Genomic DNA, 14,402 nt, shown 5'->3' with positions numbered 1-14,402 from the left:
GAAATCTTTTTATGTAGTGCTCAATGTTATGCTATAGCTGCCAAGTGGATGACTACATGGTTACGCATTTTAATGGAAAAATCAACCTCCAAAGGATGAAGGGATGAAAAAGCCCTGCCATATGTCGAACATGACTGCAGGTCACATTCTGAGCTGAGACAATTGCTCAACCATACAGCCTATATATTAGCAAAAACAGGAATTACTAGCATTTTAGTACAAAAGCAACAAAAAAACAGGTCAATTGTTTCTAGTACAATTGTCCCCTATGAAAATATACCACCCCATTACCTGCCATCAGAATTACATTTTTTTTCAGATGCATACAATTTAAAATCTGGAGCAATTGTAAACAAAAAAATAATTTCAACCCCAAAATGAAAAACGCATGCAACATTTAAGCTGGTCGATGAAAGAAACCCATTGAACACACAGGCCAGCCCAAACCCATAATACATAGCTGAAGCCTAGTGAATGCTTAAAGTGGACCTCACTGAACATTGTCAAAATGGAAAGGCACCCAGGTGAAGCAAAGTGCACCCTAGCACTTTAATACTGCTAAAGGCGCACAATGGATGCCAAAAGATATGCGTTTCTGCTAAGGCCGACTATGTATAATGGGATAATGCACATTCTGATTGAGAAAAATAAAACAGCAGAATGTTACATTGAATTCCATGTGATAAGGCTGTGCCAGATATTAAAAGCAAACCAAGCAACATTTTATTTGAAATAAAGAAAAAAACTATTTCAACCATGCAAAGTGACATTATGTGAAATAAGGGTTAGGGCGAATGTCTGGAAAAAATGCACCGACCTTACAAAAAGCCCTAAAACATACCACCAAAAGTTGGAACTACCAAAAGTTTCAACTTTTTGTGGTATGTGTTTTGGTGGGTTGGTGAATAGAAAAATAAACTAAATAAAAACCGCAAGCCTGCGGTGCCGGTTCCCCATCACAGAAGTGATAGGGAACCGGCACTGCAGGGACACAGGGCGTCTTGAAAGGTAAGTGGGGTGTGGGTGGTGGTATGTTGGGGGTGTGGTGGTGGTGGTGTGAGTTTCTAGGGTTTTGAAATGGATGTTGGCATCGGAAATGCACAAACATTTTGTAGTAATAAATAATTTGCGTACATTTCCCATGCAAACATTTGTCGCTGGTTATTCTGCCTCGGAAATTTCACGTAGATCTGAAATGGAAAGGTCTACTTTGCTTTAAAGTGGACACTGACTTTACTGGATAAATGGAGATGCCTGCTGTGCATCACTGAGAATGATCAGACCAGCCTCATCATTAGCCGGTCAAGTGGCACAGTGAGTAGAGCGCTCGTTTTGACATCTGTGCAGAGCTTGCTAACGCAGGTTCGAATCCCTGCAGGGCCAAACCCAGCCTTTCATCCTTCCGAGGTCGATAAATGAGCACCACACACCGTGGGTAATAAGCAGCGCTCAGATACCTGAGGGTTCGTAGCGCTATATAAATGCTAAATTATTATTATTCATCATTGTGGTGGAAAAAGAAACATGCCTAAGAAATAGTTACAAATGAACAAAACAATAAGATGCTATGCATGGAGATAAAAAGCTTTACATGTAAAATGCATTGCTTGGGATTTAAAAAGCCATTTATTTCAGAATTGTACATGTGGCTTTGCATTTGTATTTTATATGCATTTTATTTGTAAAGTGCAGCCAAGCCCTGAGGCAAATGGGCACTGATAACTTATGTTACACAATCAAGACTGTACAGAAAAGATAATGCGGGTTATAAGGAGTAACAATAGGTGAGGGGAATGATACAGACAGGTAGGTTACGTGACCGTATACACATACACACATATATACATAAGCAATATAAATGTTGATATTCGTGAAGATATTATACAATTAGAAGACATACACAGCAATACGGAAGCATGCTAAAGTGTATTGGGATGTTTTTATGCAGTGGGTAGATTAAGGTCATGCTCCAGAAGACAGACCTTGACCTTGTTTCGGAATAGCGAAAAGGAAGGTTCTTCTCTTACGGAGATGGGTAGCGCATTCCATTTTTTTGCAGCAAGGACTGGGAAGCTGGCTCCATCGACTGGTTGGTTGAACCGTGGGATGACAACACTGTTTGCGCTATTCTACTAGGTTGCAAAGGTGAGTGGTGTGAAAAGGTGTCGCAGAGGTATATGGGTGCCTGGTTAAGGCACTTATGAGTGAGAGTGATTTGAGGTCTATTCTTAGTTTAATATTGAGCCATTTGATATTCTGTCCGATAGCAGTTATGTGCTGTTTTCTCAGGATATTGCATGCCGATCAAACAGCATTGTTTTGCATGACTTGCATTTAGTTGATATTTTGTTGGGATGTTCCCAAGTAGAGCGCATTACAATAGTCAAGCTTGGATAAGACTGATTCTCTTGCTACTGAGATACAGTTTGTAGTAGTCATGTAAGGTTGGCAAGCTGTAATAAGCTTGCAAGTGTATTCTGTGGATGACGCTAAGGCATTAGTTTGTCTTGTGAGTGATATTGCTGGATCAAAGTAAATTCCCAACGTTTTTACATTATCTACTTTAATGGTGTTACCGTCGATAATGAAGGATTTGAAGAGGGATCCTAGTTTATTCAATTTAGTTGGCGAGCCAAGGAGGAGTAATTCGGTTTTCTCATTGTTTAAACATAAACCATGCTTAGCCATCCAAATTTGGATAGTGCTGTATATATCAATTCCTCTCTACCTTAGAGACCCGCCCCAGCACTTTTGCTGGACTCTAGGGCTTTTGATGTTTAACCTGGAGAGTGCGAGAGCCTTTTTCCACCCCCACTCATGTATTTTTTGATGATTTGGACTCTGCGTTTATGACTTGGAGTCTAACAAACTCCAGTCGCATCATCATTGCATTGTGAAATACAGGGAAGTCTCTTGGATTTTAAAGGTTTAAATATCTTCTCGGTGAAACTGTTGCCAAGAGCAGTAAAGTGAAATTGACTTTACTTACATTTTGTAACTTTCTAGACCCAACACACACTTACAATAGGGTGCTGGAGGGGTTACTTAGTATCCCCTTTGTCTAGTTTCTCAGGTAACATTTTTATGTGCCCGTTTCTACAATGGCTGGTGGCAGTGATTTACCTTTTACTACCATTGTGCGTTTGATTTGGCATCCAGAAATGGTTTTTGGCATTGTGCTGCTGTGTTGGTTGTCCAAACACAGACGCCTACTCCACTGATCTGCAGGTGCTCCCTCCTGGGAACTCTGCGTCCATCTCGGTGACAATCTGAGGAAGTTGACACATGAAGGATCATGGGTACCTCCTGTACACGTGGAGCGTTACAGGTACGCCCTTGTCAGCATCCATTTGTGAATTTAAACAAAAGATTAACTCTGCACTAGCCACTAGGCAGCATAGGCAAAGCATGTGAATCTAGGCAGATTCACAAGCTCCAGGAGTATAGGGCAACATTTCATTTAAGCTAAGTCTCATTCCACGCCGCCACCTAGTAACCAATCGCTGAAAGTACACCAGCAAGGCATTGTAGGAATGCAAATTGGCTCAAATGCCGTTTGCTTCAGAAAATTGCCTTAGTCTTATGTTAGTTACTGGTTATGCTATGTTACTTGGCATTTATATAGCGCCTTATGCATCATTGGTATGATCTCAAAGCACTGGTAGGTTGAAAGCCCTCGGGAACCGCAGTGTAGTAAATAGAGAGTGTGGTATGGTGTGTGGGTGTACTGGATGTGTGCAGCTGGTGTGGTAGTTGCACGATAGCCTCTTCTTAGCAGTAGGTGTGGTGCTGAGGAAATCAGTTGGATGTGTTCAGTCTGGAGGGTGGACACCCAGTCTGGCTGCGTTAGGCCGGAGGAGACGCTTAAGCTAGCCGGAGTGTGCTCAGCTAGCTGTGTTTTATTAGGATGTGGAGATTGTGGGGTCATGTTATGAGAACAGCTAGACCGAATGTGCCATAGTACAGCTGTGTTCTAGTTGAAAGATGGTGTATAGGGGAGAGTAAGCATAGAAGTGTGATATGGTAGTTATCAGTAAAACGCCTGCGATCAAGCACTAGAGCAGGACAGGGGGCGTACATCGGGCAAAAAAGTGTGAGACATGATCTCATTCACAGGTCTACGTGCGGGATATGCTACAATCATAATTCTATCTAGATGAGGCACATGCTATCATTTACAATTCCAAGTGATGGACATGCTACCAATCCTATGCTATCATTCACAATTTCATCTAAGTGTGGGATATGCTATCATTTACAGTTCCAACTAAGCGAGGGATGTGCTACAATCATAATTCTATCTAGATGAGGCATATGCTGTCATTTACAATTCCATCCAAGTGTGGCACGTGCCATCCTTTACAGTACCAACTAATTGAGGGATATGCTGCCAATTGTAATTCTGTCTAGATGAGGTACTGCTATTATTTACAATTTAATCCAAGTGTGGCATAAGCTATTTTCACCATTACATCCAAGTGTGGCGCATGCTACCATTCGCAATTATATCCAAGGGTGGGATATGCCATCATTCACAATTCCATCCAAAGAAAGCAGACAAAATACCTGGTATCACCTTTATTAGGAAATATATTCCACCTTCACATTTCATGTCAAAGTATTTTTTGTTCAAGTCTAAGAATCTGAAATCCCTTGGAGGTTATCCATGAATGTGGTCCATGTTGCATATGGACAAGCAGACATGCAAAAGCGCTTCCACGCAATGAGCTATGGCAGTAGGTGCTATACATTAGGAGACTGTTTCACTGTGCTCCATGGCGTACTACAAAGTATATTTTGCATAATATGATAGTTACAGTCAATCCTAAATATGGTGTATTGGCAAATATTCCCAAAAAGAAATGGTGAGTTAAAGTACTCCTAACCAAAAAAAAAAGAAATCAACACAGGTAAAGCAGAGGGGATAGGTTTGGAGTAGCAGTACATGTAGTGCCACATGGACAAACCTCTTATCACTGCCTGATTTAAAGTTGAAAAATGTATTAAGGTTTATGAAAAACTACGTGCAAAGAAAATACATTTGTTTTATAGTGCAAACGTTTTTACATGCTTAAGAAAAATACTCCCACTGGGAATGGGACTTTATACTCCTATAAAAGAACATTTTACTCACAACAAAAACCGGTAAGAATATACTCCACTTCAAAATCTTATCTGGAGCGCTGGTTACAGCATAAAGGTCGACTAGTGCGGTGTGCAGGTGGCCCGGGAATGGGCACCTGGTAGACAAACCTGCCCAGTTTATCCGAGATTACCTTACGACTCCCCCCTATCCTTTCAACCTGTTAACCAGGAAGCGTGAGATATAGGCAACAGAATAGGCACAAGTTAATTGTCAATTTGCTTATAACATTTGTGCATACAGTTTTAAATACCTGATTTTGTTCAACTCTCATTTGTCTGAGGTTTGCTTGGGCTTTTAGACTTCCCTTCAATGGCTCCCTCTTCTCAAGTTTCAGTATGATCTCAGGGTCTGAAAAGGAAGAAGCAGTGCATGGTCACCTTACACTATACCATTGGTCATATCACCCCCCATAGGCAATCCACTCAGACTTGGTTAAGGATTGATTCAATTGAAAGAATGTGGGTATTTTCTAAAGGTAAGTCAAATTACTAACAAAAGTATCCAAAGAAACCATGTTCACAAAACACCTTTGTCACATGGCAGACATTTAATCCAGTCAAAAAATGGGCTGTACATTATAATATCTACAGCTAATTACATTACAAATTAACTAGGTTAGCTTATTGGTGAACTAAAACAGTACACTATAGATTTGCCCTTTAAGACCATACGTTTCTTCCATATGGTCAAGATGGATTTTCATAATCAACCCTGTGGGCAGATTCCAAGACACCACCACTATTTCAGTAAAAATGGAAAGTGTTGCCAAACTATCAAGTGACTGAGTAGTAAGGTCTAGACTCAGAATGTGGGGTGGTGTATAGACTCAGAATGTGGGGTGGTGTAAAGAATCAATTTGAGAACACTGCAATAAGGAACAAGTTACTTACCTGTAACTGTTCTCCAGCATCGGTCTGGCATTGATTCACATGCTCATGAATATTCCCAGTCAGGCTGGGAATCCTCGGCAAAGAAAAAACTAGTTTCATTTCTGAACTGTCTTTCTCCCAACAACCAATCACTGGTCTCTGGGTCACACTGCCCCCAGCCAATGACTGCCCTCTACCTAAGCCCCTCTGGCAACCATCATCAGATTTGGTAGCATGTAAAGTGGCAGTAGAAGAGCCACAGAGGGGTAGGCGGGAGGGTTCGCATGTGAATCCATGCCAGACCTATGCTGGAGAACAACAGTTATTGAAGTAACTTGTTCCTTCTTCAGCATGGGGTCTGGCATGGATTCACATGCCAATGAAAAAAAAAGACATAGCAGTACACATATGCAAACACGGGAGGTGGCAAGGCTCACCATTCAGCATCTCTTACCTCCTCACCAGGATCACCGTGAAGCGAACAGGTTGCGCAGCACTGCCTGGCTCTGTCTAGACTCCTCCCTGGAATCCGTGTCGACGCAGTAGACCTTCGTGAAGGTGTGAGTCGACCTCCACGTAGCAGCCCTGCAGATGTCAAGCAGGGGCACACCAGACAGGAATGCCGTAGTTGCAGCGATCGCTCTGTCGAACTGGCTATCGGACGGCCAGGCAACAGTCTGCTTGCCAACCGGTGACAATGGGTGATGCAGCCGGAGAGTCACCTGGAAATGGAAGCCTTGGAGGACCTTCCCATGGTTCACAGGGCCAGAGTTCACAAAAAAGTTGTGACGTCTTACGGAAACTTTGTGCAGTCCACAGAACTTCAGCGCTCTAGCCACATCCAGCAAGTGCAAAGTCCTCTCAGCTGGCGACAAAGACGTCGGGAAGAACTCAGGTAACACCAAGGGCTCGTTGAGCTGAAAGTTCGACGCCACCTTGGGCATGAAGGGGGGGGGGGGGGGGGGCGTGTCCGTAGCACTGCCCTCGTGTTGTGTAATGTCAAATAAGGTGGTTTTCAAGAGAGGGCCTGATCTCTCCCGCTCGTTGTGCGGAGGTGATGGCCATAAGAAAAGCTGTTTTCCACGACAGATTTCAGTGGCGCCGAATGCATCGGCTCGAAGGGAAGACCCATGAGCCTAATAAGCACCACATTGAGCTCCCACACCGGGGCTTTCACCGGAAGCAACGAGCGAAAAAGTCCTTTGATGAACTCCTTGACCAATCGAGGAGACCATAGGGATGATCGTCCAGGAGATCTTATGTAGCGGGAGAAAACCGGCAGATGAACTTTGATGGAAGCATGGGCCAATCCTGCCTTGGCCAACAACAACAAATACGGAAGCACCCACGTAGCAGAGGGGCGATCTTCTGAGTACAGCACCAAATGATGAACCCCTTTCACTTGTGCCCGTAGCAGTTGAAAGTAGATAAAGCTCTGGCCTTGGCAAGCACCTCCTTACAATCGCTGGGAGATTTTAGCCCCCAAACTCTAGTGCCGCAGGAGTCAGGCTTTCAGGTTCAGCAAATCTGGGTCGTGGTGCAGAATCACACCTCCTTCCCTGGCGAGAAGATCTGCGACTGCCAAAAGCTTGACTGGAGGTGACGTTGACATGTCCAGAAGGTCCGGGTACCATATCAGTCTCAGCCAAGCCGGTGCAACGAGTATCATCCTGCACCGGGACAGCCTGAGTGGATTGACTAGACGAAGAAGCAACAGAGGGAACGTATACAGAAACAGGCCGTCCCAGGGGAAAGAATGCATTCGACCCCCCCGCTCCCCCCCACCCATGCTCCCTGGCTGGGAAAACCTGCTGGTGAACCTCCGGCACTTTATGTTCATCGCAGTCACAAACAGATCAAGCTGGGGATTGCCCCATCTGCAGAACAGGGAATCCACTTGGTCCTGCCGAAGTTCCCAATCATGGCAAGAGCGCAGCTCCCTGCTGAGAGTCAGCGACTGTTCTTCACTCCTGCCAAGTGAAACAGGATGAGGCACATGTCCTGGGCTACGGCCCAGTGCCATAGGTTCTGCGCCTCGTTGGAGCGCCGGGGGGGGGGGGTGGATCTGGTGCCCCCAGCTTCCCGATGCAGAACATCATGGTGGTGTTGTCTGAAGACCCGTACCACCTTGCTCTTGAGGGACGGAATGACTTGAGGGCCCAAAACACTGCCCACAGTTCCAACACGTCGATGAGTAACGCCTTCTCCGGTAGCCACAGGCATCTTGTGTGAAGTCTTCCGGTGCGAGCACTCCAACCTTCCAATGAGGCATCCGTCGTGACAGTCTCCTGGTACGGTGGGATCTGGAAATCTGCACGTTTGGACAGATGTGAGCGGACTCCCCACCATTATATCGCTCGACAGAAGCTCTCGTCGAGCTTGATCTTGTGCTGGAAATTTCCCAATACTTGTGTCCAATGTCCGTCGAGGAACTCCTGTAGTGGAGGCATCCGCTGCCTGCGTAGTCTGTTGAGGTAAATGCAGGACGACATGCCGAGCAGAAACTTTATGGATCTCACTGTGGCGACCTTTAGGGCCAACAGCCATTGCACTTTGCCCAAATTGGCTGCTATCCTTTCCTCCGAAGGGGACGCCGGGAACAACACTAGTCGGGATCCCAGAAACCGCACGTCCTGTGATGGAGTCAAGCCGAACTTTGCACAGTTCTCCAAGAACCCCAGATCCATCAGGAGTTGGACGGTCCTCGCCATGTGTTTGACGGCGATGTCCTTTGAGCTTGCCTGGATGAGCCAGTTGTCCAGGTAAGGGTACACGTGGATCACTCGTAGATGCAGCTGTGCCGGCGCCAGGCACTTGGTGAAAACTCTTGGCGCCGACTTCAAAAGGGCCTTGAACTGGTAATGTTGCCCTTGCACCACGAGGCGCAGGAACCCGCGGTGGCCCTTCTGTACAGGGATGTGAAAATAGGCATCTTCTAAGTCCAGAAAAGATAGAAAATCCCCCTCTTCTAGCTGTCCTAGCACGTGCTGAAGTCACCATCCGAAACTTGAGACTTTATGTACTTGTTCAGACGGCGGAGGTCTAGGATGGGCCTCCAACCACCGGTCTTCTTGACAAGGAAGTAACGAGAGTACACTCGAGCCCCAAAACCTCTTTGGGACGAACTCCACCACACCCTTTTTTAGCATGGCCCGCACCTCCAGCAGAAGCTGAGGGATGTGGTTTTCCTGCCGGGTCACTGGTGGTATATGGGGACACTTCTATTGGAACTCCAGGGTGTGTGTATGCGCAAGAGCGTCCAGCACCCAACGGTCGGTGGAGATGGTCTTCCACACGATGACTAAGTTTGCTAGGCGGCCTCCCACCGGGGTGCATGGGTGGGGGCCCGACGTCACAGCCAGTTCATTCTTGCTTGGTAGACTGGCCGCGATGGTGTCCTCTGAAGGCCTTGGAGCAGCCCCTGTTGGTCTCTTGGGCCTAGGAGCGGGAGTGTTGGCGGTAGGCAGAGGAGCCCCTGCCGTATCCCTTGAAAGATCGGGGAAACTTTCCTCCTGAGGACCGAAAGGACCTCTGTCGCTGTAGCATGCCCAGGGCCGTCTCCATGTCCACCTTGATGGCCTGTAGAGACTCATCCACAACCCTCCCGATAAGATAGTCGGTCCAAAACCCTTGTCTGGGCCGCCTGTAGAAAGTTTGCAGCTTTGAGCCAGCCACTGTGGCTAAGGCAAACGCCATTGCCCATCTGGGGGAAACTCGCGTCCGTGATGTCAGTGGCCACCGTGGTAGCGTGGTCCAAAGCCACCTCGCCCTCTTGTAGAATCTCCAATGCCTCTGACCTCTTATCGGGGAGAAGTCCAGCAGAGGTGCAAGCTTAAACCACAGCTCATGAGGGAGTTTGCGACCTTGATAGTCATTGCTGCAGAGTAGATCGAAGCCAACTTCTTCCCCTTGTTGTCAGGAGGGGTAGACGCTGCTGAAGACAGAGCCTGATGAGTTTTTCTTGGCCACTGCAGAAACCACAGTCAGGCGATGGCTGGGCTTGCAAGCACTTAAGCGCAGAGTCCGGCACCCTGTACTTCTCCAAGCGGTCCCTCTATGCTGGGGCCGTAGAAGGGTTCTTCCTGAGCACCAGTTCTTCATCCCAAATGTCATCCAAGAGTGGAACTGAAACAATGGTTTTACTCTTGCCTTGCAGCGCTTGAATAAGATGCCTTCCTTCTCCTGTGGCACGAGCTGGAAGAGCTCCGATGCTCTGGAGATAATCACATGGAATGATCCTATCTCGTCCGGTGGGGAGGATCTGGGCAGAGGCAACAGGAGGTTGCCCCAATTCACTGTTGTCCGTGCCAGTCGTCGCTGTGTCTGACCCAGTCTCACCTATGGGGGGGTAGTGGAGAAGGAGGCGATGGGTGGCAAGGAGGCAGATGGTGCCTCTTCCCCCTTCCCCTTCTTGGATGGCGGTTCCCCAGTCAGCGGGGTGGTAGGCAACAGCACCACTGGGAGAGCGGCCAGCATTCTCTTCTGTATCTCAGATACAAGTGTATGAAGGGTGGAGAGAATGTCCATCGAAAGATCTCTAGGTGGCAGCTGCAGTGTAGGGACAGGAAGCTGGGGCGTAGGAGCAGGGATAGGGCCCTAGTCATCATGAGGCCCTCCATTGCCTTCCTCGCCGGTATCCCAGTCGTCTGCGCCCTTGTCGTAGGGGAGATATCTGTGCCCTGGAGGTCTTCAATGCCCCCCCCCCTCCTTTCCGTCCAGAGGGGACGTCTCGGGGAGATGACCAGCATCTTCCCCAGGGTCTTCTCAATGGGCTGGAATGCAGCCTTCCTCCTGGGAGGGAGGGACACTCTGGCCTTCAGAAGGACTGCGGGTTCACCCCTGCGGCCTTTGATTGGAACGCTACCACCACCTCGATGGAAGGAGCAGCCTTTGTCTGGTGCACCCGTGCTTTCATGTACAGGCAAGACCCCTTGTCCTGCTTGGCCTTCGTGGTAGCCCCAGACATCTTGTCCTGCTTGGCCTTCTCCTTAGGGGTCAGGTTGGAGGACTGGTTCCCTTTGGCCTTTTCCGCCGAGGGCAGGCCGGACGCCATGCTCAATCTGGCCTTCTCTGGGACCACCTTCAGCTTGCCCAGGTGATCAGACTTCCTCGGAGTGTCAACTGGAGACCGATTATCGAACGCGCCTTGGCCGCCGATGAGCCTGCTGCAACTGCGCTCCCGACTGTAGCGGACTCGTGGCGCTTGTCCTTTTGTTGGACCCCCATGGGAGGGGCGCACTCAAAAGGACAGAAGCCTGCTAATTTTTCATGGATATGGGAGAGGCATGCTCCTGGGAACCACCCGGTGCAGAGGCCTTGGCCTGCAGCCACTCCTCCATCCATGTACACCGATCCTTCAACGTGCGTTTCGAGAATTTATGGCAAAATGCACAATATTCCTCCTTATGCGTTGGGTACAGGCAGTACAGGCACTGAGAATTTTTATCGTCCATGTAAACATTCCACAAACTGCAGTCGGAGGAAAGCTTGAAAAGGGAAGAGTAATCCTCCTCCGACATGATCCACGCAGTTTAGGACTTGAAGAATCTTTGGGACGCTCCCACGAAGGAACTAGACGAAATACACCCTTGAGGGGCGCTGAAGAAATCCGAAAAACAGGTCCAAGTTAATCGGAAGGATGATGGATGGAGCACAAGGCTCAATTGACTGAAAAATAAAACCATTCCAAATAGTGAAAAATGCAGTAAAAAAGCTTGACAGCTAAGCACAAGGACTCCCAACACTTGAAAATGCTGTAAAAAGCTGAAGATTGCTGCTTGAGGAGGGGCTTCGGTAGAGGGCAGTCATTGGCTGGGGCAGAGCTCAGTGATTGGTTGTCAGGAGAAAGACAGTTCATAAATCAAACAAACCAATTTTTTTTTTAACAAGGATTGCCAGCCTGACTGGGAATATTCATGAGCATGTAAATCCATGCCAGACCCCATGCTGGAGAAGTACTTAATCACCCCTAGATTTTTCTGGGCCTACCTGTATTTAAGTAAATCATTTATTTTTACATACATGGTGTTTGTGTTTCTTTGGACCATTTGTATTACAATTTCATTTGTACGGATTGTACAGCCCTCTCTCCCTCCTAAAATAAGCCTGGCTGCTCGGTCTACGCTACCATGAACTCCACCTCGTACTAAGAGTGGAGTCTTATACTGCCTCAGTTGAATGGTTTTACCAAGTCCTTGGACTTCAGAAAAACTGTCCAAACAGTTTCAGAGCACAGTAGTTTGAGAGACACCCCAAGATTCAACTTTCTTGGATAGTTCAATCATGGCCATCAGGCCCAAACCGTCTATCTGGTACAACCAGGCTAAATGTTGACTGGTTATCTGGCACGGTCAGGTTAAATTTGAAGATGGTTGGTCTTGCAAAATATTGCGGCAAAAATACTGTGGTTTTGCCGCCACAATCATGTAAAGGATGCAGGAGATACCCCTGCAACCCCCAGACCCATTGTACCATTTAAGGGGAGCAGGTGACACCCCCGCAACCCCTTAAATTGTATAATGGGGTACACCTTTGCCAGATCAAACCACAGCATATTCGCCGCAATTATTTTTAACGGCTATATTTTTGCTGCAATTTGATTACCCGATACCAGAGCTACCTGGCACCTAAATGCAAGATTATTAAGCGGAATTGGGTTGGTCAGTTTAGTGGGGGCAGTAATCGCTGCACCCTCTGCCCATAACCTACTGGGGCAAACATATCCATTGAGCTGTGGGGGTGAAAGTATGGGCTCAAGTTACACCGTCAATTTCCTATTTTATGTTGCGAGTACTTTTACTCTCCATTTTTTGGGAGTATTTGCCCATATGTAGGGAGTAAAAGTGGCTGATAAAGCCCCTCATCTGTAGGGCTGTGTACAACCATATTTCTTCCATCCCACTGACGGGTTAACTTTGCAGATTATGGTGTTGCAATAGAAGGAACCTATGGCGATTAATGCAGTGCCCTCCAGATCAGTTCTACACTCCACAACCCCAGATTTAAAGACATCAGTTTGTACTACATGAAAATCAAGAAAAAGATGTTCAACATCGACTGAATTTGCTAAGAGAACAAAATGGGTTAAAAGAGCAAAGATAATTGTGCTATGCGTGGATTGTAGTTTCAAGGGAATATTAAAAAAGGCAAGCAGTTTATGGCCCTGCTCCACACGTATAAAAGAAAATGAAAATGCAACAATGGAGGCTGTGATAATCCAGACAGACGCAAAAAGGGGGCTTGGCGTGTGCAGAAGGACGCAGATTCCCAGACTAACTAACGCAGGAAAATAAGAAAAAAAATGACAATGCCAAATATGAGGGAATAGAAGGGTGATGCAGCGGGATCAGAGTTAGTCTGAAGGGCACTTCCTTGAAAAAGAAAACATGGCATTTTTTTAATGCTTTGCCATAAGGTCACCCTGACGTCCCTAGTGTTTATTAGGTTTCTGTAAATCCAGAAAGACTCTAGTTAGAGGATCCCAATTGTATTGGCACCAAGTAGAACTTGTTGCAGTTCTACTGGACTGTGCAGTCAATAACTGAATGGCCCGTGTCTGCAAGTTACTGGAGCAAGGTAGCCCACGCAATGCCAGCTCACACGGTCAAGGGTTTTGACACACTTGTGTATAGGCGCGTTACAAATGCCATATCATATCATGCTGAATCAATAGACTTGGTGGATTTGGGGATGAGCTATCGCCACCCACATTCGCGCCAGAATCCAGGATAACTGCGCAGTTGGCACAAGACCACTCCAAAGATACAACCTTCTTGTGGGGGGTTCCACATCACCACTCTACTGTAAGGATGCCACCAAAACAATGTTAAGCAAGGGTCCTATACTATCAAGCTAAAGACCACTATTGAAATGCAGCAATTCAAGACAGATCCCAAAAATGGATGCAATACCGGTACTCACCACTATCAGAAAACCGGCGTTTTAAAACCACCAGACTTTTGTGTAAAACTGAACAGAGGAACCCAAACCAGGCCAAGGAAAGACTTGCTAAGAGGTGGACACAATGTAAAACTATATTCTGAAATGTATATGTAAAAATTGTAAGTTTGATTTAAACTGGGAACTAAAGTGACATTTAGCTGAATTCTGCCTGACAACTACCCCCGACAGGAGAAACCTGCTCAGCCACTCTTCCCAGGCCTAGCTGCATCCTGCTTCCCCACCAAAAGGAGGGACACCTCTGATTAGATTAGGGGAGGGGCACCTGCAGGAGGTTGAACAAAGCCTTGTCCTGGACTCAGGCAAATGTTATGTTATATTGGGGGGCCGTAAATTGGCTTCCTCTTGGGAGAAGTGGGAGGAAAAGTGCCTCTGGGAGCCACCCGAGTTGGAGGCGGGGGCAGACAGAAGCTCCCCCCCCCCACCAT

At 46.9% G+C, this 14,402-nt stretch overlaps 1 protein-coding gene across 3 annotated transcripts in view; it reads right to left on the bottom strand.

Annotated features, from left to right (window-relative positions):
* TMPO (thymopoietin) overlaps window positions 1-14,402 on the bottom strand; it is a 180,784-nt gene that overhangs the window by 63,209 nt on the left and 103,173 nt on the right. For all 3 annotated transcript variants that reach the window (XM_069629428.1, XM_069629426.1, XM_069629427.1), the window contains exon 4: window positions 5,397-5,494. In XM_069629428.1, coding sequence (XP_069485529.1) covers window positions 5,397-5,494 — 98 coding nt within the window. The remainder of the gene's footprint in view (window positions 1-5,396; window positions 5,495-14,402) is intronic.

Source organism: Ambystoma mexicanum, chromosome 12, assembly GCF_040938575.1.
Source record: "Ambystoma mexicanum isolate Mex_15411 chromosome 12, UKY_AmexF1_1, whole genome shotgun sequence".
NCBI lineage: Eukaryota > Metazoa > Chordata > Amphibia > Caudata > Ambystomatidae > Ambystoma > Ambystoma mexicanum.
This window is presented reverse-complemented; position numbering and strand designations above follow the sequence as displayed.